The sequence below is a fragment of the Symphodus melops genome (assembly GCF_947650265.1).
Source record: "Symphodus melops genome assembly, chromosome: 10".
In the NCBI taxonomy this organism is placed as follows: domain Eukaryota; kingdom Metazoa; phylum Chordata; class Actinopteri; order Labriformes; family Labridae; genus Symphodus; species Symphodus melops.
Window position 1 is genome coordinate 868,128 of NC_136700.1, and position 24,232 is coordinate 892,359.

General features: G+C 45.9%; 4 protein-coding genes and 1 long non-coding RNA gene across 5 annotated transcripts; 3 read left to right on the forward strand and 2 right to left on the reverse strand.

Annotated features, from left to right (window-relative positions):
• Nucleotides 1-5,695: 5,695 nt before the first annotated feature.
• LOC306830552 lies at nucleotides 5,696-6,522 on the reverse strand. Its single transcript, XR_013779985.1, has 3 exons — nucleotides 6,307-6,522; nucleotides 6,105-6,222; nucleotides 5,696-5,992 (listed from the first exon to the last, which is right to left on the reverse strand). It is a non-coding gene; the product is annotated as an uncharacterized lncRNA (long non-coding RNA).
• A 527-nt stretch (nucleotides 6,523-7,049) lies between these two features.
• On the forward strand, nucleotides 7,050-8,850 carry aamdc (adipogenesis associated, Mth938 domain containing). Its single transcript, XM_079354171.1, has 4 exons — nucleotides 7,050-7,096; nucleotides 7,728-7,879; nucleotides 7,963-8,058; nucleotides 8,209-8,850. The coding sequence occupies exons 2-4, from the start codon at nucleotides 7,748-7,750 to the stop codon at nucleotides 8,347-8,349; spliced, it is 369 nt and encodes a 122-aa protein (XP_079210297.1). The 5' UTR covers nucleotides 7,050-7,096; nucleotides 7,728-7,747; the 3' UTR covers nucleotides 8,350-8,850.
• A 101-nt stretch (nucleotides 8,851-8,951) lies between these two features.
• ints4 (integrator complex subunit 4) lies at nucleotides 8,952-16,059 on the reverse strand. Its single transcript, XM_079354170.1, has 24 exons — nucleotides 15,896-16,059; nucleotides 14,945-15,139; nucleotides 14,653-14,770; nucleotides 14,447-14,553; nucleotides 14,237-14,351; nucleotides 13,961-14,046; nucleotides 13,788-13,838; nucleotides 13,556-13,644; nucleotides 13,272-13,392; nucleotides 13,077-13,148; nucleotides 12,825-12,999; nucleotides 12,490-12,695; nucleotides 12,263-12,405; nucleotides 11,691-11,806; nucleotides 11,404-11,537; nucleotides 11,157-11,311; nucleotides 10,934-11,027; nucleotides 10,774-10,854; nucleotides 10,552-10,682; nucleotides 10,404-10,463; nucleotides 9,939-10,098; nucleotides 9,706-9,849; nucleotides 9,489-9,609; nucleotides 8,952-9,395 (listed from the first exon to the last, which is right to left on the reverse strand). Exons 1-24 carry the CDS (start codon nucleotides 15,947-15,949, stop codon nucleotides 9,211-9,213), a joined length of 2,913 nt encoding a protein of 970 aa, XP_079210296.1. The 5' UTR covers nucleotides 15,950-16,059; the 3' UTR covers nucleotides 8,952-9,210.
• A 336-nt stretch (nucleotides 16,060-16,395) lies between these two features.
• On the forward strand, nucleotides 16,396-20,531 carry rps3 (ribosomal protein S3). The gene is made up of 7 exons (XM_079354299.1): nucleotides 16,396-16,501; nucleotides 17,676-17,806; nucleotides 18,145-18,238; nucleotides 18,731-18,825; nucleotides 19,335-19,522; nucleotides 19,911-20,114; nucleotides 20,457-20,531. The coding sequence occupies exons 1-6, from the start codon at nucleotides 16,472-16,474 to the stop codon at nucleotides 20,108-20,110; spliced, it is 738 nt and encodes a 245-aa protein (XP_079210425.1). The 5' UTR covers nucleotides 16,396-16,471; the 3' UTR covers nucleotides 20,111-20,114; nucleotides 20,457-20,531.
• An 843-nt stretch (nucleotides 20,532-21,374) lies between these two features.
• On the forward strand, nucleotides 21,375-24,002 carry kctd14 (potassium channel tetramerization domain containing 14). Its single transcript, XM_079354239.1, has 4 exons — nucleotides 21,375-21,544; nucleotides 22,499-22,723; nucleotides 22,803-22,937; nucleotides 23,518-24,002. Exons 1-4 carry the CDS (start codon nucleotides 21,497-21,499, stop codon nucleotides 23,827-23,829), a joined length of 720 nt encoding a protein of 239 aa, XP_079210365.1. The 5' UTR covers nucleotides 21,375-21,496; the 3' UTR covers nucleotides 23,830-24,002.
• The last annotated feature ends 230 nt before the right edge of the window (nucleotides 24,003-24,232 follow it).

Sequence of the window (24,232 nt, forward strand, 5' to 3'; positions counted from 1 at the left end):
CGATGACAACAAATCTGATCTGAAACTGAATTAAATTCTGCTGTACTGATACATGCTCAGCATATTTCCTGATGAATATTAGAGTACCACAATACTTCCCAAAGCACATCAGCACAACCACCAGAACTGTATAAATTTAATCTTAACATGAAATCAGGGGAGAGCGCGAACGCAGTCCCCCACTACCACAAATTATGCAGTCGAGATTCCCACATTTGAGGAATTCGCATAGGTCAGCCCAACCGAAGTGCAATGGTCAGGCCTCGCCATGGGTGAACCACCTTCTTGATCATGGTGTCTCCCCTGCCAGGTAAGTATGAGTTGTACACGTCGGAGCAGGAGAAGTCACTCACAGAGATACCACGCTGACTAATGGATGGGAACTCCATAAAATCCCAAATCTGGGCCGTAGTATCGAAAAATCCAAAGATATAAAACACAGGGGGGACAGCTTTGTACTGATGCTGACAAAAATGTGTTGCTTGATTTTAATAAATCAAGGCTGCAATTCCCATGATGCACTGCTGCATATTTTTTGCCACGAACTCAACCAAAGTTTTGCAAGTGGTATATATTTTTGCAAACCAAATGACAAGCAGCCTATGAGCAGGATTAAATAATTAAATAATGAATCAAACTGCAATAAAAAGTTGTTTGGTAAAATGTTAAAATCATGAGGAAAAAAGAAAAACATCTTCTCTTTGTATCCCTCTCATATTACATCCACTTCCTAGTTCTTTGTTCACTCCATGCGGGCATTTTTACATTATTGCTACTGCCCCCTGCTGATCTGGAGTGTGAACAATACCGACGCAACCAAGTGGGTTTTAAGTGCAAGTAATACAACACAATCCATCACCTTTCACTAAAAAACCAAAGCAACAGACTGACAGAATCAAGAGTTAATTACATTGCAGAAAAAACTGTTTGCTGTGACTTAAAATATGTAATGAGTCAGGGAGGCCATGAAGGCAGCACAGCAGGAGGTCAAGTGCTGTGTGAGGGAAGCAAAGGACACCTACAGGAGAAAGGTGGAACAAAAGCTGAGGGAAAGCAACATGAGGGAGGTCTGGGAAGGTGTGAGGACCATCACAGGTCACAACACAAAGACCAGGGCCGCAGGGGGAACAATGGAGAGGGCAAGCGAACTGAACGACCAGGTTCGACCAGTCCCTGCCCCCCCTCTCCCACCCTCACCGCAGCCATCTCTCCTCCTTCCCTCTGCACACCTCCCCCCGGAAACCACAACACCCCCCTCCTCAACACAACCTCCGCCCCATCTTACCACAGACCAGGTCAAAGGACAGCTGAGGAAGCTCCAACCCAGGAAAGCAGCAGGTCCGGACAAAGTGTGTCGAAGGCTATTGAAGACCTGCGCTGCTGAACTGGGGGAACCACTACAACGGCTCTTCAACCTTAGCCTGCAGCTAGGGAGAGTGCCCACCCTATGGAAGACATCATGCATCGTCCCGGTTCCAAAGAAGAACCGGCCCAGCGAGCTGAATGACTTCCGACCGGTGGCACTCACTTCACACCTAATGAAGACGCTGGAGCGACTCTTCCTCAGCCTACTCAGACCCCAGGTACAACATGCCCAGGACTGCCTGCAGTTCGCGTACCAGCCAGGTGTTGGTGTGGAGGATGCCATCCTGTACCTGCTACATCGAGCCCACTCCCATCTGGATAAGGGAAGCGGCACTGTGAGGATCCTCTTCTTGGACTTCTCCAGTGCTTTCAACACTATCCAGCCCCCCCTGCTCCGGGACAAACTGAGCGGGATGGGAGTGGACCCCCACCTAGTGAACTGGATCTCTGACTACCTCACGGGCAGGCCTCAGTACGTCAGGCTGATGGACATCACGTCTGACACTGTGGTCAGCAGCACTGGAGCCCCCCAGGGCACAGTGCTGGCCCCTGTTCTCTTCACCCTGTACACCTCGGACTTCTGCTACAACTCCGAGCTGCTCCTTCCCAAGTGCAGAACCAACAGACTCAAAAACTCCTTTGTCCATCATGCCATCACGCTCTACAACTCCTCACTTGGGGGGGGGGGGGGGGGGGAGGACCAGAGCACACGGGACAGAGGGGTAGGAGTTGGAGCGTCTTTCCTTCTACCCTCACTGTGCAATAACACATGGACACTTTCACTCGTATGTGCAATAATAATCTCAACCAAGTGCAATAATCCCAATAATAATAATCATTGCCTTTTTTGTATATTTTGCTCTTCCATGCATATTTTTGGTATATTCTTTCCAACGGAAGAGTGTTCTATTATTTATGCTATATTATTCTTTATATTTTTACTTTTATTGTATATGCTGCTGGAACCTAAATTTCCTGAGGAAGTCATCCCAAACAGATCAATAAAGTTTAGTCTAAGTCTAAACTTTCCATTCAACATGAAATCAGGGGAGAGCGCGAACGCAGTCCCCCACTACCACAAATTATGCAGTCGAGATTCCCACATTTGAGGAATTCGCACAGGTCAACCTAACCGAAGTGCAATGGTCAGGTCTCGCCATGGGTGAACCACCTTCTTGATCATGGTGTCTCCCCTGCCAGGTAAGTATGAGTTGTACACGTCGGAGCTGGAGGAGTCACTCACAGAGATACCACGCTGACTAATGGATGGGAACTCCATAAAACCCCAAATCTGGGCCGTAAGGTTGTAAAATCCAGAGATTTAAAACCCAGGGGGGACAGCTTAGTACTGAGGCTGACAAAGATTTCTTAATTTTAACAAATCAAGGCTGCAATTCCCATCATGCACTGCTGCATATCTATGCCAGAAACGTACCTAACAATCACAAGTATTGCACATTTTACCAAACCAAATGACAAGCAGACTGTGAGTTGATTTAAATAATCAAAAGCTGAATCAAACTGCAGGAAAAAGCAGTTTGATCAAATGTTAAAATCAAGACGAAAGAACAAAAAACATGTTCTCTCTTTTCCTCTATCTCACATTAGAGCCACTTCCTGGTTCTTTGTTCACTTGGGTCCCACTTACACGTCAGCTGCTGCCCCCTGCTGATTTGGAGTGGGAACATCAGCTTAGCAAAAGACCCATTTAAAAATCACAAAGCAGCAACAATCCTTAACACTTCTTTTGTTTTTTACTTGTTGATAAAAGCATTTTATAACTGATAAAAACATTTTATAACATTTTATAAGAAATGTGTTAAATAAAATAAATAATGCTTCATTTTGAAAAGCTATGCAATTTTCTACAATTCATGTAGCTTTTATCCAAAACAACGTAAATCAGAGGGTAATTTCTTATTTTGCATCTGCTCCCTACATGCACTCCCTTTTTTCTGCTTCACTTTAGAGGCAAAAACAAAAATGTCCAAAAAAACAAACAAAACAAAACTAACTAGCTCTAATTAAATGTAAGCATCCTAGAAAAAATCTCACTTCAATACAATGTGTAAGTGTTATAAATAGACCCAGCACCACACTTCCCATTGAGTCAGAGAGAGAAGCATGACAGCATCTGTATCTCATTAACACAAAGTACTACAGCACTAATACATGCAGCGTTAACCAGACGTTCTTATCATATCAATGGTAAAAAAAAAAGATTTAAAAAAAGTGGAAGCTCGAGGTTTAATTAAACACAATCATGTCAACTAAATAACAAACTTGGAAATAACCTACAAATGATGTAAGTTCTCTTTAAACAGAGAAAATACTGTGAACTTCTCTTCTTGACGAGCGACTGTCTGAGCTGCAGCGCCCTCCTGTGGACAACAGGGCGAACTGCACGCGGCAGCCTGCTGCATTACGTCACTACTAGACAACCTGCAGCTCAGCAGCCTTGGTAAAAATATCATAAAAGGCTAAAATATAAAGCTCGAATGGGTTAAATGTCATAACCAAAATAAACTCACATGTTGGGCCAAACTAAATATGTCAAAGAAGAAAATTAATTTTATAGGTAGGCCTATATACCTGTTTCATACAGATGTTTAATTGATATTATGTCCTGGAGTTTGGAATGATGTTAAAACATCCCATAATATTTTCACTTAAAATGGGAGTACATAATTACATTGTATTAATACGTATTTAAGCACAGCTACAGTTCACTGCTCTTTTCAAGTCACTTATTTGGAGTTATTAAACACAGCTAGTCTGATAGAAAGGTTTTTGACCTTAATTCCCATGGGGGGGGGGGGGGGGGGGGGTCGCTTAGACCGTCGCGATTATGCCCATGTGGCAGCATCACCTAAACTTTTAAAACAAAGTTAAGCAAGTTTTGTTCAACTGCATGGCGAAAATAATTCCCTTTCATGGTATTTTAAGAGATAAAAACCTTAATTATGTCGCCATAGCAAAGCGAGCAGGTTTGCAGACTCATGTTGAGCTAATTGGTTGGCCTTTCTAAAGGCCGCACGAGGCCTCGCGACTGGTTTTCGGCCCTCGCACCTATTTTCAAGAAAATTAATCATGTCTACTCACCGTCTCCGCTGTTGGTCCTTTAAAAGTCGTCGAATAAATGTCCTCCAGGTGTTGAAGTTTGGGCATGGTGGTGGTCTGGTGGTCTGGTGGTCTTCTTTGCTACGAAATTGATTTACCTTTGCAAGGGCCTCAACTTGGTGACGTTCAGGTGATCGTCTCCACCCCTCCCCCTTCTGCAAACGTGATGTCCAAGACTGGTTCGCTGATTGGTTGTTTTTTTAGTAAAATTTAATTCAATTCAAAAAACTTTATTTGTCTCCGGGGCAATTCAAAGGCAACAGAGCAGTAAATGGACGACAGGGCAGATAAAATAAAAATGTAGCCAAAGATAAAAAGAATAAAGTATCAAGATGTAAGTACAAAGTTAAAATACAAAAGAAGGTAAAAGTGATCAGACTAAAGATGGAAACAGAACTAAGTATTTAATAAGAATACTTAACTCGTTCAGATCTAGTATTTTATTTTATTGCTCCCTTTATTTTTTTGAGCAGTGTATTTTAAAATCATTTTCTTGAGTAGTTATTATTTGGGGGCCAAGGGGAGAAAAACACAACATGACTAAATAAATCCTTCAAACGGGAGTTTGTTGGTCTGCAGATCTTGTTTTGTTTTCCTTACATATTTTTTTGATGTGTCTTCCTTCAAACCACCAGGTATTTTACCTGTTGCAATTACTGTGCTATTACCTGCAAACACACTGCCGTGTAAGCTGTGTCTGCATGGTGCATGTATTACATTTAGGTGTAAATATCGTGTATAGGATAAGATATTACTTTATTGATCCCAAATGGGGAAATTCAGGCGTTACAGCAGCAGCAGTGCAGAATCAAAGAAGTCAAAAGTCAAAAAACCAAGTTAAAAATAGAAATGATAATAATAACATAAACATAAATACAATTCCAGGTAGAAAGGGGGGGGGGGTATATACAGAGGACTGTAGTGTGGTGGATAATACTGTGCAGTGAATAGCATGTTAAAGTGACCAGTGAAGAATTTAAAGTGACATTTGTGATCAAACAGTTAAGTAGTGTATCAAAATAACAGTAGATGTAAAAACATGTAAATGTTGTATTTTATCTTATATGTGCAGTACAAGTATTTCCTTTTCTTGTTGTTGTTCTTTTCATAATATTATCACTGTTGCCTTTCGAGCCAGTTTAAGAGGTTGGTAAAATTATCTTTCGCTCTATCAGGCATAGGACAGTTAAAGTGCTTGTGGAACTAGGAAAAGGGCACTGAATATGCTTGTGTAACTTGGACAATGATGTACAGAAAAGGGGAGATTTTATTCATTTTTATTCAGAAATAACAGTTTCTCAACAGTTTTTGGTTTTAAGCGATTCCTTTTTTTTTTTTGACACAACCTCTCCGGCCTTTGAAAACACCCTTTCACAGGGTACAGAATAATTGGGATCCAGTTTGGACACAAATGTCCTGAATCCAACGTCATCCACAACACTGAAGGGCTGTGTATCCTTCACTATCATGGAGACCAGGGTTTCATCCAGCTCTTGTTTTCTGGTGGCTGGTCAAATGAGAATAAACACAGTGTCTGTTAATTGTCTTTATTTGAACAATAAACAAAAGTCAACATGGAAAAATTATTATAGCGCGTTTATAATATTGTAATGATTTACCTTGGCTGGGTGAAGCTCCAGTTGCCTCCTTATTCTCATGCAAGGCACGGTAATGCCTTAGCATGGATGAGGTGTTGTTATTGTACCCCAACTCCTTGGAACACAATAAACACCTCACCTTTGAATAAAATAACAGTGAATGAAAATGCAGTTCTTGATAAGCAAACCTATTTGGTCTGAAATAATGTTAGATTCAGCTTACCTTGTTAGGAGTTATCAAATCAAAATGTTCCCACACAGGGGAAGTCCTCCTCTTCCTCGCTGGCTCCATCCTCTAGGCAACCTAGATTTCTCTCCACTCTCCTAAATCCTCAATCTCTCTCTCTCTCTCTCTATCCTAACTCTCCAAACTATATCAACGCTATCCAAACTCTAGTATCCAAACTATCAAAACTCTATCCAAACTCTCAACTGACCGCAACTCTCTCTCAAAAACCTGAGCCTGAGGGGTTCAAACCTCGTGGCAAAATCTGAACCACTTCCCGAAGCAGTCACGTGGTACAGCCGGGCAGCGAGGATTCAGATGTCATCATTTTCGGCTCCTCCCCTAAATGAAGCAAGCCCCGATACGCGCTTCGCAGAACCGCCCCCTCCATTACTCGACACGCTTCAAAGCCTCGGCACATCTCGTAACATCACTAATTAATGATGATCTTTAATAAAAAGTTAGTTGAAGTTGACAAATTTTGCTCCTCGTGTTTTTTATGTGTCTTACACCACATAAATACAGCACTTCCCTCCACCTCTCTCAGACGACTGAAAAAGAAATACACAAGCTCAAGGTCATTCACCATTTACATCAAGGACATTAGTTCCCTGAGTTTGCTCACATATTTATAAATGAAGGAATCTGCAGTGGCTTTGAATTAAAAAAAAACAAACAAAACAATAAAATATCAGTCTTGAATATTGTGTAATTTCATGTTGACTTAAATCGAACCGTTTCCCTTTAATTGCAGAGGGGGCGTGTCCAGTGTGCAGACAGAGCAACGGTAAGCAGCAGTTTGCTTCAACATTTCCTCTTCAATGTTCAGTTTGAGCTCATATCAACAGCATGACAGTAATCTGGTTGTTGAGTTGAAACTTGTAACTGATAGAATCAGAGTTTGACAGGTTTTTGTTGATCTGATGTGCAGCACGAGGGGATCATATCTGTGCCCTGTTCAAAAATAGCCTCCACTCTGTTTCTAAGAATATCAGCAGCACTCGCTCACCCTGCAGAGTTTGGTCTTTTTGTTCCACCACTGGGGGGCGACAGAGGAGACCAGTTAAGAGACTTTGGACCCTGTTGTTGGTTCAGACTCCTTTCATTGGTCGGGCGTAGAGAGCGGGAGGGAGAGTCGACCTGGATTATAGAGTTTAGTGAAGGAGGAGACTTTGTTGTTGCTGTCTTGAAAGCGAGCAGCAGAGTTTTAAATCTGACGTAAGCAGTAACTGGGAGCCATTTTGGGGAGGTTGAACATCAGTCGCCCTGCTGATGTTTGGATCATCTGCAGGGGCTTGATTGTGCGTGTTAGAAAACCTGCCAGTGGGGAGCTGCTATAGTCGATAGTTTACCATTCCAGAAAGGAAGGTAATGCGAACCCGACAACGAGGGCTAACTCAATCGTCTTGTTTTTAAAGCAGGTCGAACGTCACGGACAATGTCCTCTCCAGAGATCGCCTCTCTCTCCTGGGGAAGCATGAAGGTGAAGGGATGCTCCTCCAGATACAAAGACTGTAAGGTCTGGCCTGGAGGCAGCCGGGCCTGGGACTGGAGGGAGACTGGCACTGACGTGAGTGGATCTAGAATCAAAACACTCTGCAAGCCCGAAGAAGGAGGAAAACGACACTAATGGGGCTTTATTTTCAATTTCAGCATTACCCAGGAGTCCAACCGGCTGACCTGGAGGAGGTGCTGAAGAAGGGGGTCGACCTGCTGGTCATTGGCAGAGGCATGAGTGAAGCTCTGCAGGTTCAACATTTACTGAAATAAAATACTAATTTATTCAATTAGAGGGCTTACAGAGAGCGTTCCTCGTCACGCACGGTGACTCCAAACACGCCTGAGTGCACCTGTGGACATTCTCCATCGGTTACCTTGTGCTGTCGTTCCTCTCCTCAGGTTCCCTCCACCACTCTGGACTTTGTGAGGCAGAGCGGCGTCGACGTCAGAGTCCTGCAGACGGAGAAGGCCGTAGCTGAGTACAATAAACTGGCCGGTCAGGGAGCCAAGGTGGGTGGAGTTTTCCACTCCACCTGCTGATGAGATCGCGCTTAAGCCTGGTTCATACTTCAGCGGTGACTCTACGCTGGGAGGTCTCGTTACCTGCGGAAGAAGCTTGAGCATGTAGCCTGACGTGCATCTTTACAATAATGAAACCGCTGAGCCGCATCGCATTTTCATTTCCGGGTTTCTAAATTCTGCAGAATAGAATCTGCATTCGTCAGCTCCAGCTTCAGTGTAATGTGCTCGGTCTCGGTCGCCATGGTTTCCTGCTCCTCTATTATTAGACCTGCTGCTTCAGAGTACGGCTAAGTCCAGCTTGACAGAGGAAAGCTTTTATTCGATCTGTTGAAGAGCACTTGAGAGAGTCAAGAGGTCGAACCCGTCATCTTCAGTCCTGTTTGTCGTCAGCGACACAAAGGGATTTGTTCTTGTTGTTCTTGTTGAAGACGCTTCAAGGCAAACGTCACTTTGGAGGCCCGTGTGGAAGACTGACAGAGTTTTTAAGATCTTAGCTGAAATAAAGAGATCATACATGTTGATGTTGAGTGAATTGTAATGAATGAGCAGTTTATTTTTCACGGGGGGGCGAAATGTGTTTCTGCTCGTTTGTCGCTTAATAAACACAGAAAAAAAACGAATCATTTCATCGACATGGGTTTGTCTTTATCAGAAACAAATGTACAAAAATACTTCTCGACACAAAGAGAACAAAACTGCGTTTGTGTTTTCCGACGACTTCAGACATTTAGAATTCTCTCGCCCCGAGAGAGAGAGAGAGTGAAAGCATTTCTTCTTTTAGATTCACAAAGTCGCTGACGTGCCGATGACGAGTCAGCGTCTGCAGCCGGTCAGAGCGAAGGAACAAAAAGACGACCTCCTCGTTGCTCGGAGCTTTCGTTAGCGCCGCGAAGGTTTCGGCATGATGTAGACCTTGACCGACTTGCTGAACGGAATGGTTCCCTCCACGGCGGTCTCCGGTGGCGGGAGGCCGTCAGTGCTGTCGCTCCACCCCAGCTTGGACGCCAAAGCAGGGGGGGAGGAGCTGTAGGCCAGGAGGAGGCGCACCTCGATCTGTGACGGCTCTGAGAGAGAAACGTCATCGACCTTCAACTCAGTTCATCCAGATAAAAACGTAAACGTGTGTGTGTGTGTGTGTGTGTGTGTGGTACACTGACCTGTCCAGGCCGTGTGGGACAGGTACACCTGTGTGATGAGTCTGTGTCTGTCAGGTCCTGGTTTTCTGAAGTCTCCAGGTTTAGGATGGATCACATGACTCTGGCCGTCTGGATACAAAACCTGTGGAGACACACGAGTCCTTTAATCCTGGTCCACGAGTCCACAGAGACCTGCTCCACCTAGAGGAGCTCTCACGGAGTCGTGCGTGTCACACACCTGTACTTTCACTGTATTCTGGGGGTCCTGGACGTGCTCTAGGGTTGCGTCAATGTCTAGCGCCACCACCAGGCCAGACGTGAACTTCAGCGGGTTGTCAGACTCTCCTGTGGGCTCGATGATGGTGGCCGTCGCACGATGGATCTGGATCGAGCAGCAGGGGGAAACGTTCATGTAAATGTGCATCATAAAAAACGTGCAGTGAGTTTTGGACCGGGTTCGGTTCAGGTCACCTGCTCGGGCAGTCGGAGGTGCAGCAGGCCGCTCTGTCTCAGGGTCGTCTGGAGGATCCTCACCATCTCCACGGGTTTACAGGACGACAGGCGGGGCATCAACTCCAGCAGCTTGTCCACAAAACTGTCCTGGAGGTGGGGCAGCTCGCTCACAAACAGCCTGGGGGGGAGAGAGAGAGAGAGACATTAACATTAACATGACATCATTAAGAAAAGTAAGTTCACCTCTGACCTGATCCCTAAACCAAGAAGCAACCAATCAGGTGTCACCGTAACAGAATTTACTCTTTGATACAACACGAGGAAAAATCGAACGATATTGTTGCCTCTTTTGGTAAAACAGCAGCAAAATTAGAAGCCCTAAAGAGGCTCTTTTGGGTCATTTATTTGAATTGAAATGATTGTTATTGTGTGCAGACTCAGAGGAAGGCTGAAAGAATGACTCGAACAGAAAAGAGAGCTCACCTCTGAAAAGACTCGATATCCTGCAAAAACTTCTCACAGCTGCTGATGAGGGGATCCGCCCTGTAGACAAATCAGTCATAAAGAAAGTGAAGGAGGTGCTCCACGTGGAGGCGTGTGTGTGTGCGTGCGTGTGTGTGTGTGTACTGACCCTTGCCTGGTGCGAGCCGTCAGGACGAGCTGCAGGGCTTTGGCCTGCAGACGGACGTGGTGGATGGTAGCCACCTGTCTCCTCTCCAAACCACTGTACAAAAACTCCAGCTTGTAGGTTTCTTCCAGGATCTACAAACAAGAAAACAGGGGGGGGAACACATTTTAACACACCTGACGGATCCCAAAGGGGGCGGGGAATCAGACTCCAGCGTCTGCTGACCTGCTGAGCTGCGGCGGTGGCCGTCACGTTTTGCTTGAGGCAGAGAGGGACGGCCATGTTCCACAGTCTGTCCTGCAGAGCCTGCGGACGGGAAACAAGGCAGAGCTGAACATCCACGCCTCATCCACACGATGACGTGATGTAGGAGTCATTAGTGTACCTTCATGAGCAGCAGCTGGCAGCGCAGGTACGTCGCACAGAAATCAGCCGCTCCAGCCAGCTCCGTCTGCAGCTCGCCGAGCCGCCGCAGGTCGCTGAAGGAGGGACAGGAGGTCGAGCTAGCGTTACAACCCTGCTAGCAAAGAACTGAACACTTTCTGAAGGCGTGGCTACTGGTGGAGCTAAATCTAATCTTGTGTGTATGTGTGCGTGTGTACACACACCGTATGGTGAAGTCCAGCAGGTCCTGCGCTCCAGGCGTCTCCAGGTTCTGGATGATGCTGACCCTGTTCAGACTCTGCTGGAGGAAGAGCTGAGCTGACTCCACAGAACCTGAACCGCACCGCGAGTCCACCAAGTCCAGGCCGTTGCCCGGCAACTGGAAGACAGCGGAGACGAGAAGGGTTTCACCGCCGTGACCGAGTCAATCGTTTGTGTATCAATTAAAAAACATTTGTCTCCACTTCTCACCCTCAGTGGCGGCACAAGGTGCGACAGGCTGTCCCTCAGGTAGGCGTAGTGTCTAAAGGTGTGGTCAGAGAACAGCGCCGGCATGGTGGGACACGACTTGGCAGCGTTGAACACGAGCACCAGCACGGCGATGTCTGAGGTCAAACGGCGTGGTCAAGAAAAAGCCCAGAGCTGTGCGTCACACCGCCGCCGCCGCCGACATGTTGACAACCTGTGAGCTAAAAGGTAAAAGTGCAGCGTCATGCTAACAGGCTGCTAACTGAGACTGTCACGAGAGTGAAGGATACAGGCCGGGTCGTCCATGTCAGGCTCCGGCGTGTCGAAGTACGGGTGAGTGCTCAGCAGTTCAGGAACCAACGGCAACACCAGCGTTGGGTGGCGTGAACCCAGAAACTTCAGACACCTGAAAAATCAAAACACCTCTCAGAGGTCGAGTCTTTGAAGGACAGATCATCCCTTAATTATCAAACTGTGTTATACTTTGATACCACGTTTTAAAAAGATTGATGTCTGAAATTTAAAAAAACACCAAAGCTTTAAATTCACGTCGTCAGTCATATTTGAACCCCGAGCGAGAAGAAAAGATCAACAATTCAGAAATGACAAAAACACTGGCGACGTGTTTGTGCAGTTGATCCAGCGTGCAGGAGTGCGGCTGCATCTGTCCTGAGATTCAAAACAGGAAGTGAGCTGAATATTAGAGGACGTCTGTTTTAGTTCCCCTGGTATCATCAAAGTGCAATAAAAGAAGAACATTCAAATACAAGACTGAAGCATCTTTTGAAGCGTGCTACGTTTTACAGTGACATTTTCTGTCATAATTTGATTTGTGATGATTTGTGCTGCGCGTGACTCTTACTTCCAGACAGAGTTGCGGTCGGTGGGATATTTGTTGAGGTTCTTGAGCAGCTCCAGCAGAGCCAGCTGGATGCACTCTTTGGTGGACACGTTGGTGTAGCAGATGAGTTCATGCAGAGCCTCTCTGATGTCACGAGATGAATCCTGAAGGATCAACAGGGGGGGGGGTCATCAGCACGCCACACATCAGAGCGGGTTAGCACACTTCCTGTTTGTGAGTGAGTGTACCTCCAGCACGGCCAGCACCGTGTCCAGCTGGTCCTCTCGCAGAGTGATGTGTGTGGATATCTGTCTGAGCACGTGGATCGACTGCAGCCTCACTTCCTCGATCTCGTCGTTGAACATGTCGACCAGGAAGTCCAGACACTTTTCTGCAAAGCTGGGATATGAGCGAGCGAGCTGGCACAGCGCCTCCACCGCCGCGATACGAACCTCTGGGGAAAAAAACATCAGATAGAAGAGGTCATTAAAGTTCAGCAGCACGGTGGAAAACAAAGAAAGAAAGAACTCTGATTGTTGAAGATGATACAAAGAGAAAAAGGGAAGCATGCAGTTTCACACACCAAACATCTCGTCTTCCAGGCCGTGAACGAAGGCGCCGCACGCCCCCGAGGCGATGAGGTTGACGGTGTTCGTGTCCAGTCTCTCCTTGGGGGCGTCGTCGGCCCATTTCCTCCCGGAGGAGAACTCTCCGGAAGTGAAGAGCTCCTTCGCACGTTCATGAGCTGTACGCTTCCTCTGAAAAGGAGAAAAGAGGAAAATGAGAAGAAAAAAAAAGTGCTGAGAAACAGAATCAGATTTTTTAAAAGACTCACCCTGAGATCTGACATCAGCTTCTTGTCCAGAGTTTGCTCCAGAAAGTGAGGGCTGACCTGCAGCATCGACCCCTGTCACGCCAGAAAACAATCACTGTAAAAGCCTCAAACACATCTAAGCTTGACCTCTTCTAGAAGGTCGTCCCGTGACAGCTCAAGGTTAAAGTTAACCTTCAGGGTTTTCTGTTCCCTCACCAGCGTTTTAGCCGCCTGCACTCGGACCATCCAGGAGCCGTCGCTGACCATGTGACTGATCTTCCCAAAAACATCATCAACTAGTCGGATCTCCTCGTTGGACGACGGGATCGGCACGATGCTGACGTGACAGATAAAACAAAGTAAACAGGTTTTATGAAGACGAGGCGTGTCAGAGAAGAACTGCCCTGCTGTCTGTGATGTTACACTGAAGCTTTCCTCTCATGGTTCCTGTAAAGCAGCAGAGAGAGGAGCTAACAAACCAAACCTCAGCGTGGTCTCACCTCTCTGGGTACAGCTGGCTGAGCACCCAGGCCATCTGCACGGCTGCAGAGCGGACCTGCTCGTAGTCGTCTGACAGCAACCTGCAGGCCTGCAAACACACAAATACTGACCTGTGCACACTGAACACCAAATGATGATGATCATCTTTAAAATGCATCTTTTTAAAACCACAACTGTATCTGTGTTTTGCTCGACATGGTTGCCTCTAACGCTGGTAAAAAGTGCCGTTACCTGCTCGTAGATGATTTCGTGGATCTTGATTCCTCTCTCGTGCAGCTGCAGCTGGAACACAAACAGGAGCACACACAACAGGATGCATTATGTGTGAGGAATGACTGAGATTTGCTCGACTGGTTTACATTTATGGTGAGTGCAGCTGTTGTTGTTGTCGTTGGGGGTCCTACCATGGCTTTGATGGCTGCAGTGCGGACTCTGGGGTCCTGGTCTACAAAGTAGTCGCTGATGATACTCTGGACGTCACGCGATCCTCCTGAAGCACCACGAGGCATGAAAAGAAAACAACGACCATGAGCACAATCACAGTGAGTCTTAATAAGGAGGTCAAACATCTTCACATGAGTTTCAGTCGTGTGACTCGTCATTTTGTTTCGGAGCTGAAAGATGTTCCACTTTAAAGCAAGAGAAAGTTCGATCTGCAGTACAGCAACTTAAACACAAACCTAACGATGTGCCCGGCCCCTCGTTCTCTTTGATCAGGGGAGCGTCCATGACGCCAAGACATCCCAGCAGCTGCAGGCACTTGTTCCTGACCCCGAAGTACGTGTCAGAGAGGTGCTGAGAGGGAGAAGACACGGAAGCGTTTCTTTTTTATTTTACGTCACGTTGTAGAAAACATGATTGTGTCAGTGCGGCGTTCAAACTGGGGTCACCTTGCAGGCCACCTCGATCAGCCGCTGTCTGATCGCAGGACTCTCAGGGAGCTGTGTACCAATGACGAGGAGAGTGTCCATTAGCTGGGCCAGAACCTGATGGGACTCTGCACACAGAGAGATGAAGCAGTGTGCAGACACAGTTTATTCAGCAGCAGTGATCAGAGTGTCATAAAATGAGCTGAAGTGTCAAACAGGCGACTTACTCTCGTTGCTGAGTGTGCTGATGGCGTCGTCCACGATGCAGTCAGGAACGAAGCCTTGCGTTTTGGTCAGAAGGCCCAGCAGAGAGGCGATCTTCAGCCTCACCGAGTTATCCGTCTCCTGGGAGAGGACGTCAGCCACAGGGTCAGACTGATCCAAATAAACATTTAACCTTGAACACAGTAACGTGTGCCTAAGCTGCGTTTACATCCAGAATATAATGAGTGGAAAATCAAAGTTAACACAGGCTAAAAGCTCACATGTTCCTGGTTATGACCCAAAAAAGTTTTTCACCTTGTAGTAGTGCTCCAGCAGTATCCTGACCACACCCTCCACGCTCTCCGCCTCCACTGGCTTGCGTGCAAACTGCAGCAGGTACTGCAGGGCATCGGTGGAGTTGGTGGCCTTACAGAGGTCGACGTGCAGAGCCGCAGACTTGCTGGGCTTAGACAGACGCAGCTTTTTGGCTGGAGCTTCTTCATGGGGAATCTGTGAGCATCCAGCAAAACATTCAACTTCATGACTGTCACGTTAGAACAATGTCAAGCATCTACTGCTGTTTCATGAAACTTCATGGGACTTTTCACAATATGTTATCCCTCCTTCTCAGCTCTGATTTCTTTTAATGAACATTTACAGCTGACAGAGTTTTTATTATTATCACAACAGCCTCTAATGTCACTACCAGGTGAGTCTGCATGTGTTTTTATATTTAGTGTAAGTCGACTTTGTTAAATCTCTACATGGCTTTTAAACATGCTAAGGACTTTCTGTTACATTTTAAATGTGTAAAAAGTCTTATACAAATCAAGTTGATTGATTGGTAAAGTTCGGGTTGCTTGGCAACGGTCTAGTTTCAGTTAAACTATCTCATAAGACATCTGTTGTTGATTTTTATTTTTTATTTTTTTTGTTTGGTTTAGGATATTTTTTTCCACGTTTATTATTTATTCACAACGAATATGATAAACAATAATACTTCTTTTTTAAACACAAAAAGTAAACCAATGTACTGAAAGAAAAACCAGACTATTATTATTATATCATGTATTATTATATGTCTTTGATTTACTGGGTTTTTACTTTTTATTATTATTATTTTCTAACTAATTTATTAAAGTGTTTTATCTACGTTTGCTGTCCACTGGGCTTTAGTTAGCATGCTAGTTAGCATCATAGCACAACATTATGCTTCATCATCATCATCATCTGTGTTAATAATAACGAGCGGACATGTTCGCTTACCTGCACAACTTTAGAAAATTCCTCATAAACTCGCTTTTTCAAATGTGCTGCCATTTTCAGAGAATAAAAAACTATGTTTTATCTAATTGGGAGAAGCAGCAAACCCAAACTGACCCTCCAAGCTTTCCGTACTCAGCTCCTTCTTCGTGTTTTTTTTAAGGGTGGATTGCATACCGCCACCTACTGTACCGGAGGAGTCTGTACTGTCACTGTCGGAAATTCGGTCGTCACAGAGTTGCTCTTACATATTTTATTTTATTAAAATATTTACCCTTAAATTAATTATCTATATTTTATATAAAAATATTCTATTTTATTTAATTAATTTATATTATATATATATATAATGCATGATATATATAAAATATAGATTATTTTTTTACGTTTTTAAAGTGCCTACTACAGTCTACAGTCTATTGTGCCTATTTGTGAACTTGATTTATCGATAAAATCCAGTGTTTGGACTACAATTCCCAGCAAAAGCCCGCCTTTGACATCACCGGAAGTTAATGCTGTCGGTATAAATTCATTTCCGCATCCGTTCAGGGTCCTTTCCTGTCTACGGCCTTTTGGAAGATGGCGGTGCAGATCTCCAAGAAGAGGAAGGTTAGCGCTGTTTAACGCGAGTTTTTCTCCTCCGGCGGTTTGCTTATGTGATAATATCGTCATGTATGTTGAGAGAAGACAGTTTTACGTTAACGATGGTGTTCGTTGAGCTCGTCCGGTCCCGATACGGAGAGGATTAGTCCCGATGCTGCCGGCGCCGCGTCCTCCTCATTTGGCGAGCTAGCATGGGGGGTATGAGATCCGGACCCGCAGACCTGAACCCTGTTCTCGGTTAAAAACTCTACGTGGAGTCCAATTAAAAGCTTTTTTTTAACCTGTTTTTAATGAGAGTCTGGACAGCTGCCTCATTTAAATTTGTATCTGTCTAGCTAAATAAGAGCTAACGAGCTAGCAAAGATTCACCTGCAGATTTAAAAATAATCATTAAAATGTGAATTAAATAACTTACAATAACACCCCAATTATTTTTTTTTAATTTAAACTAAGTGGCAGACAGCAGCATCCCGTTTGGCTGGACTGGAAGTTAATTTAAGTTTAAACTAAATGATTAAATAGTCTTCAGTTATATCAGATGAGTGTTTGAACTCCTGACCTTTTAATCATACATAGATTATTGTAAAGTTGTTTTCTTTGCACCTGTGTGCTTAGCGTGTGGAGAGCAGATCTAAATCAATCAGATGTTGAAATCAAGATGATAAAAGTCCTGTCAGTAAATTACAGAAAGTAACTCGCTCAGTAAATGTGCCATATTCATTACAAACTGCATCTATTCACTATAACCCTAGAATACAATGCTTAGTGTCAGAAATCTAATTAAAACTCAGCATATAATAGTATTAGTAAATTAAAATAAGAAGTCGAAGCAGCTTGTGACTTGATTTTGAGAAAGGTTGGAGACACCTGGTGTAGTTTGTTTAAATGAATGAAAGTTAAGCTGTAAACAACGATGTCAGTATTTTGAGTTATCTGGAGACTATTCTGGTGATTAATCGATGTGTTGAGAAAACTTTCGTCCATTAAATCTCTCATGAGAGAGTGCTGTCCAGTCTCGCCTCATGTTATTACGGTACGGAGGGGTCGTCACTTCGTCTCTCCCTCGTCTCAGAAACATTCAGTGTCTAATCAGGCGGACTTCTGTGTTTGGGTTTTGAAAAAGGCCCAGATGAAAGTGAGTAGAATGATCTGACCCCGTGCTCCCTCCCTCACTCCGCAGTTCGTCTCAGACGGTATCTTCAAAGCCGAGCTGAACGAGTTCCTGACCCGTGAGCTTGCTGAGGATGGCTACTCCGGCGTGGAGGTGCGTGTGACTCCAACCAGGACTGAGATCATCATCCTGGCCACAAGGTGAGACGCCGAAACCCCCCCCCCCCCCCCCCCCAGGAAGCTTCACATGTATGTGCTGTATCAGGTGGTAGGGAGCGCACACTGACAGAACTGAATTCCTCCTTTCTATGATGATACGATGACGAGACAGAATAGGACTCAATCTGGTTCCGAGGGTTGCCGGTTCGGGTCCACGTTCTGTGGTCCTGCTCCGGTTCCTCGGATCAGGGAGTCCTCTTCATGTGAAGACACAGAGGCATTTGTCTGAGAAGGGTCAAACGATCGGGTGCTGAAGCACGTTTGGACTTTGACGTCCTGTGATGTTTTTGTGACCGTGTGACTCTTTAACCGTCTTATAGAACCCAGAATGTTCTGGGAGAGAAGGGCCGTCGTATCAGAGAGCTGACCGCTGTGGTCCAGAAGAGGTTCGGCTTCCCCGAGGGCAGCGTCGAGGTAAGAACGGACTCGTCTTTCATCCACGCATTAACATCTTTGGCCACGCATGTTTTTTATTAACATACATGTTAAAAAGAAAGTTACAAGATGAACATTGATCTGCACCACAACAACTTTCAACCTGAATGTAAATTAGCTTCTCGCTGGATCCGACGCTTCTCAGCGCCCTCCCTTCAGTGATGATACGATGACGAGACAGAACTGGACTCCTCCTGGTTCCGAGGGTTGCCGGTTCGGGTCCACGTTCTGTGGTCCTGCTCCGGTTCCTCGGACCAGGGAGTCCTCTTCATGTGAAGACACAGAGGCATTTGTCTGAGAAGGGTCAAACGATCGGGGAGAGAAACATCATTGGCGTTAGCGAGTTAGCTAGTTAGTGAGCTTTTATCTGAAGCGTCTCCAAAGTCTGACTTTGTCGGGAGTGACCCGTCTGTGCAGGAAGTGGACTGAGCTCTCTCTCTCTCTCTCTCTCTCTCTCTCTCTCTCTTTTAGCTGTACGCTGAAAAAGTTGCCACCCGTGGTCTGTGCGCCATCGCTCAGGCCGAGTCTCTCCGCTACAAGCTGCTCGGAGGTCTGGCTGTGCGCAGGTACGTACCGCTCTTTAACCTCTGGATTCACACGTCCCTCCTCCCTAAAAGGCTGAATCACTAAAGATACCAATGACGATCACAAAGTAGAGAGACGTGCAGAGGTCGCACACGTCTCGCTCTCACAGGATGGAAAGGTCGCGGTTCCTTCAGTGATGACACGATGACGAGTCGGAGCTGGACGCCGTCTGCTTCTGCTGGTTTCTGGTTCAGAGTCACGTTCTGTGGTTCTGCTCCGGTCCCTCAGAGCGGGCCGTCTTTTTCGAGTGAAGACATCGAGGCATTTGTCTGAGAAGGGTTTCGAGCGGCTCGTGGTCACAAACTCGTTTTCGCTAAGCGTCCCAATATTTGAGTCGCACTAAACAAAACGCCATTTTTCATTTTTCACCGTTTTCTTTCTCGCATCAATAACTGGAAACATTTCACATCTAAAACTGCTGCTGCGTTCACTCACACAGGACGAAGTTTGTCCCTCACTGACTCATGTACGTCTTGTTCCCCTCTCTCAGGGCCTGCTATGGCGTCCTGAGGTTCATCATGGAGAGCGGCGCCAAGGGTTGCGAGGTCGTCGTCTCCGGCAAGCTGAGAGGTCAGAGGGCCAAGTCCATGAAGTTTGTGGACGGCCTGATGATCCACAGCGGCGACCCCGTCAACTACTACGTCGACACGGCGGTCCGCCACGTCCTGCTGCGACAGGGTGAGTGCAGCGCCGCTCCGCACGCCACGGAACGCTCATTTACTCCTGACACGTGTTGAGAGCTTTGATTCTTCAGCGACGTGTCAGATTTTTGAAGTCAGTGTGCACGCCGACTCCTTCCTGCTCTCGACCAATGGGGTGAATTTCTATCTTTTTAGAAGTTCTGGTTGGTCGATGTAGTTTGGGAGACTTTTCACTGCTCAGATTTAACGTGTAGGTCGAGAAAATTATTCAGATTACAGATCTGTAGTTTGGTGTTTGATCCAGCAGAGGGCGCTCTCTGGTAAACTTGATGAGGGAGCAGGAAGGTGAATGTGTGCAAATGTTAGCGAGTCATATTCTAAAAGCCCAGTGATGCATTGTGGGTCGTCGTGTTGATCCTCCTCAGGTGTGCTGGGCATCAAGGTGAAGATCATGCTGCCCTGGGACCCCAGCGGCAAGATCGGCCCCAAGAAGCCCCTGCCCGACCACGTCAGCATCGTGGAGCCCAAGGAGGAGCAGCTGCCCACCACGCCCATCTCGGAGCAGAAGGGGGCCAAGCCAGAGGCGCCCGTCATGCCCCAGGGAACGCCCGTGCCCACCGCATAAGAGGGTGAGTCTGCAGGATCAGGCTCAGGATTTGAACCCGGGCCGCCCGCTCCTAGAGGACTTATTAAAATGTAGACGTTGATGTTTGAGGGATTTTAAGAAACCGGCGTGTCCCTTCAGTGATGACACGATGACGAGTCGGAGCTGGACGCCGTCTGCTTCTGCTGGTTTCTGGTTCAGAGTCACGTTCTGTGGTTCTGCTCCGGTCCCTCAGAGCGGGCCGTCTTTTTCGAGTGAAGACATCGAGGCATTTGTCTGAGAAGGGTTTCGAGCGGCTTCGTGGTCAGAAAGTGCAGAGCGTGAAGCTGTGACTAACTTCGATTTTTCTTTTTTCTGTGTTTTGCAGGTTTTTGCGATCGCCTGATGGAAGCGAGACCCTCGATGGTTTTTGTGTACAAAACAATAAAATCTGGAAAATCAACTTTGAAAATGTTGTGGTCCATTTTGTCCTGGAGATTACAGATGTTGTTATGAATGTTTTAATGACTTGTTAAAGTACCAGTGAAGACGAATAATGGTTCGAGGACGACGCTCGTGGTGCTCCGTGAGATCACGTGATCGAGTGTGACTAAAATCATTTTAAACAAAGTCCTTTAAGCATCATACAGAAGAATAAAGTTTGTCCAGTTTGACTCTCGGGTAATAAATCTAGTCTTTGCACACAGTCGGCTTTGTGTTGAACTTCACAGATGTAATCTGAAGAGGAAGCCAAAGAGTTAAAACATTGTTTTCTTCTGCGCTTCGATGAACCACAGTCAGGTGAAGTGATTTTTGTTTCCTGGACTTTTCACCAGTCTGGGTAGAAGGAGCTCCGGGCTGCAGACTCATCTTCACGGAGAGGGTGAGGTGAGATGTCTCACTCTGCACTTTATTTCATGGCGCCAGAAAAACGTGTGCACGTACAGCAGCCATTTAAGGGTCAGGACGAGGAGCAATAAAATACTGTGAACTTTAAATGTGAGACAGATGTGACGTTTGTTTATGAGGACAAAATAACAGTATGTGTGGACTTGTCAACTTGTGATGGAGCAACTTCATATTTAATTATACTTTAAGGACATTTGACATGGTTATGTCGGTACATGTAAATTTACTATGACACATATTATGAATGTGTTAAAACTAGAGTTACAAATCAGTGTAGATATAAATTACAGAATTGTTTAATATATAGTCAAAACAGTTTAAGCAAATGTTGACACAGGCCAGCACGTGACTCTGAGGACGCCAAGGAAAACGGACAACAATTTTACCTTCAGAGTGACTCATCTTTTCAGCACTGGCGCATCAGATCCGGGTTAGGCCACGCCCCCTTCACTCCTACCTGGACAGGAGTGAGGTGAAATTTCCCTGCTCTCCCACCTGGACAAACAGCCTGACGCCGAGATGAGTTTACCGGACTACAAGTCGACTCCTAAACAGCCTTCAACCTCAGTAAGAAAAGACTATTTATGATCGAAGCTCGTCTATTCAAAGGAGCTTTTACAGTTTATTTAGATAGAGAGAGCCGTGCACGTGCAGCAGGTGTCTGCACGCGCAGAAAGTTGTGAAACTTTTCCATCTGTCTTCACTTTGCCTCGTTTCTTTTTTTAGCCTATGTTCGTTCCTGGTGACAGTTTTCATATCTGACACTCCTCAGCTGCTCAATGAGAGGTAGACATCTTTAAGGAAATCAAATAAATCATGAGGATGAAGGGTTAGACTTCTGTTAACGCGTTGATTGTTTTGTAGGAGGTAAATGAACCGTTACACTTCCTCAAGTCGTTCAGGGATAAAAAAAAAAAAAAAAGTCAACTTTAAAAGGAGTTAATAAACAGTGAAACTTCATACCTCAACATTTGCACCTCTGCATGAAGACATTTTTAAAGGCTCAGTTTTATAAAAAAAACACTTTGTGACTGCAGTGTTCTTCATGTTATTGAAGCTCGACTCAGGGGTTTAATTTGTGAGTTGAGATCATGTAGAAAAAAAAAAAAGAGTCCACCTCAGGGAATCTTTAAAAAAAAAAAACTCCCCGTGAATCAAAAAGAAAAAGTAAATTTCTTCATTCAAACCTTTATTTATTCTCCTGAAGACTTTCAGGTTTCTGTCATTCTCAAAGCCTTCGAGATTCCAATCCCATTCAAACAAGCAGAAGAACAAAACGTGCTGTTTTCTTGAACTCAAAGTGCTGCAGCAGATCCATAAACAAACAACAGAAACAAACAGAGTCCATGTAAACAAAGACGAGCAAACCAAGAAAACACAGCAACACTGTTTATTCAGTATATAATTAGTTTCTGCAGATGTCTAATCATTCTGAAACCTGTCCACAGTCACAGACGCTTCATCCATTCTTACACTCAAACACTTAAAACACTCCTGACTTTAACGCTGGACTGATTTCAGCACTCGGCGGTCGTGCAGCTGAACGTCGGCGGCCTCCTCTTCGTCACCACGGTGGGCACGCTGAAGAAACACCCCGAGTCCAAGCTGGCCGAGCTGTTCAGCGGACACCCCAAACTACGCACGGACACGCAGGGGCGCTACTTCATCGACCGCAACGGAGCGCACTTTGGTGCCATCCTGGAGTTCCTGAGATCGGAGCAGCTCCCTGCCGAGAACGTCCAGGAGGTGTGAGGAGCGGTCAGACGGCGTTTTAGGAGTCCTCGCTTGACAGCTTCTTGATGTTTGTGTGTGTTTTTTTTTAAAGGTGCACAAAGAGGCCGTGTACTACAACATCAAGCCACTGATCAAGCAACTGGAGGAAACTCCCAGGCTGTTTGGAGAGCTGGTGGCGAGGCAGCAGTTCCTCTCCAGAGTCCCACACTACAAAGAAAACATCGAGGTCAGTTCCTCAGTACTGTCCTACATTTACAGAGCAGGCTAACCGAACGCTAAGTGTGCGTTTGTTGCGTAACAACAACAAAAAAAAGGAGACACAAATTTGGGCTTTTTTCTCATTTTTGAGGTGAGCTGCATCGTGTGAACACAAACGGACAATTAAATGTTTCCGCTCGACGTCTGGGCGAGCGTGGGAGCGGACGTTTCTGCTAGCCTTCTGTTTGGTAACAAAGAGCCACGATCCGACCGTGAAGAGTGGAGATAGACGCACTGCAGTCCACTGATTGGTCGAAAGTGTCGTCACTTCCTGTGCGACCAGGACTAGTTTCAAAGTTGGGTTTGTTGTTTTTTTTGCGAGCGATTCAGACGAGTGACGGACCGTCCGAGGGTTCATTGATCTTTCTGAGTATGTTGGCGTGCTACGCTGTGTCTCGCTGTTATGATGTCACGCTGATGTGGCCTGTCATGAAATGGCCTTCGGGTTGTGTGGGCGTGTCTTCAAATTAAATTCGAGAATGTGAATTTACGCTCTAGATCCCCCATCAGCATCTGCCAGAGTGGAAACAGCTTGTCATCTCTTCCAGGTGCTGATCCGTATCGCCCGAGCCGAGGCCATCGCCACCCGCCAGTCCACCATCATGATCTGCGTGATGCGGACGGAGGAGGACTTCGGTCTCTACGACAACGCCATCAACAGCCTGGAGGCGGATAAGGAGTCGGTGGTGACGTTCGGACCCTGGAAGGCCGCCCCGTCCGTCAAAGACCTGCTGGACTGCGTGAGGATGGACATCGAGAGTCAGGGCTACAGCGTGAGCATCCAGCGCCACGTCGCCGAGAAGAGCTTCATGTCCAAGAGCTACGACTTCTTCTACAGAGTCACCTTCACCTGGTGGTGACCCGACGCCGGAGCTTCTGTTCTTCCTCTTGATCAATGACACGTTAGAGTTTAATCTGTAAAACAAAGACGGGGCTTCTTGGGTCAAACATTTTAGTCAAACTGTATATAAGAGTTTTAATGTCTTCCTGCTGCTTAGTTTTAATAAACGTTGTGTACAATCTTCATCATTTACTAAGACGGCTCTTGACATTTTATAATCCGGTGTCGGCGTGCAGCTCGGGTCCGTTTCGTCCTCTGCGCTGCACGGCGAGGGGTCGAGCAGAAACATCCACGGTTAGGATGGACTCGGGCTGTGAGTGGTCGCTTCTTCTTTCTGCTTTTCTTTTTTTTTTTTCTTGGCGGATTTGCAAACCAAACCTGGGGGAGGGGCTACTGCCCTTTGTGATGTCATGAAGGGAAAA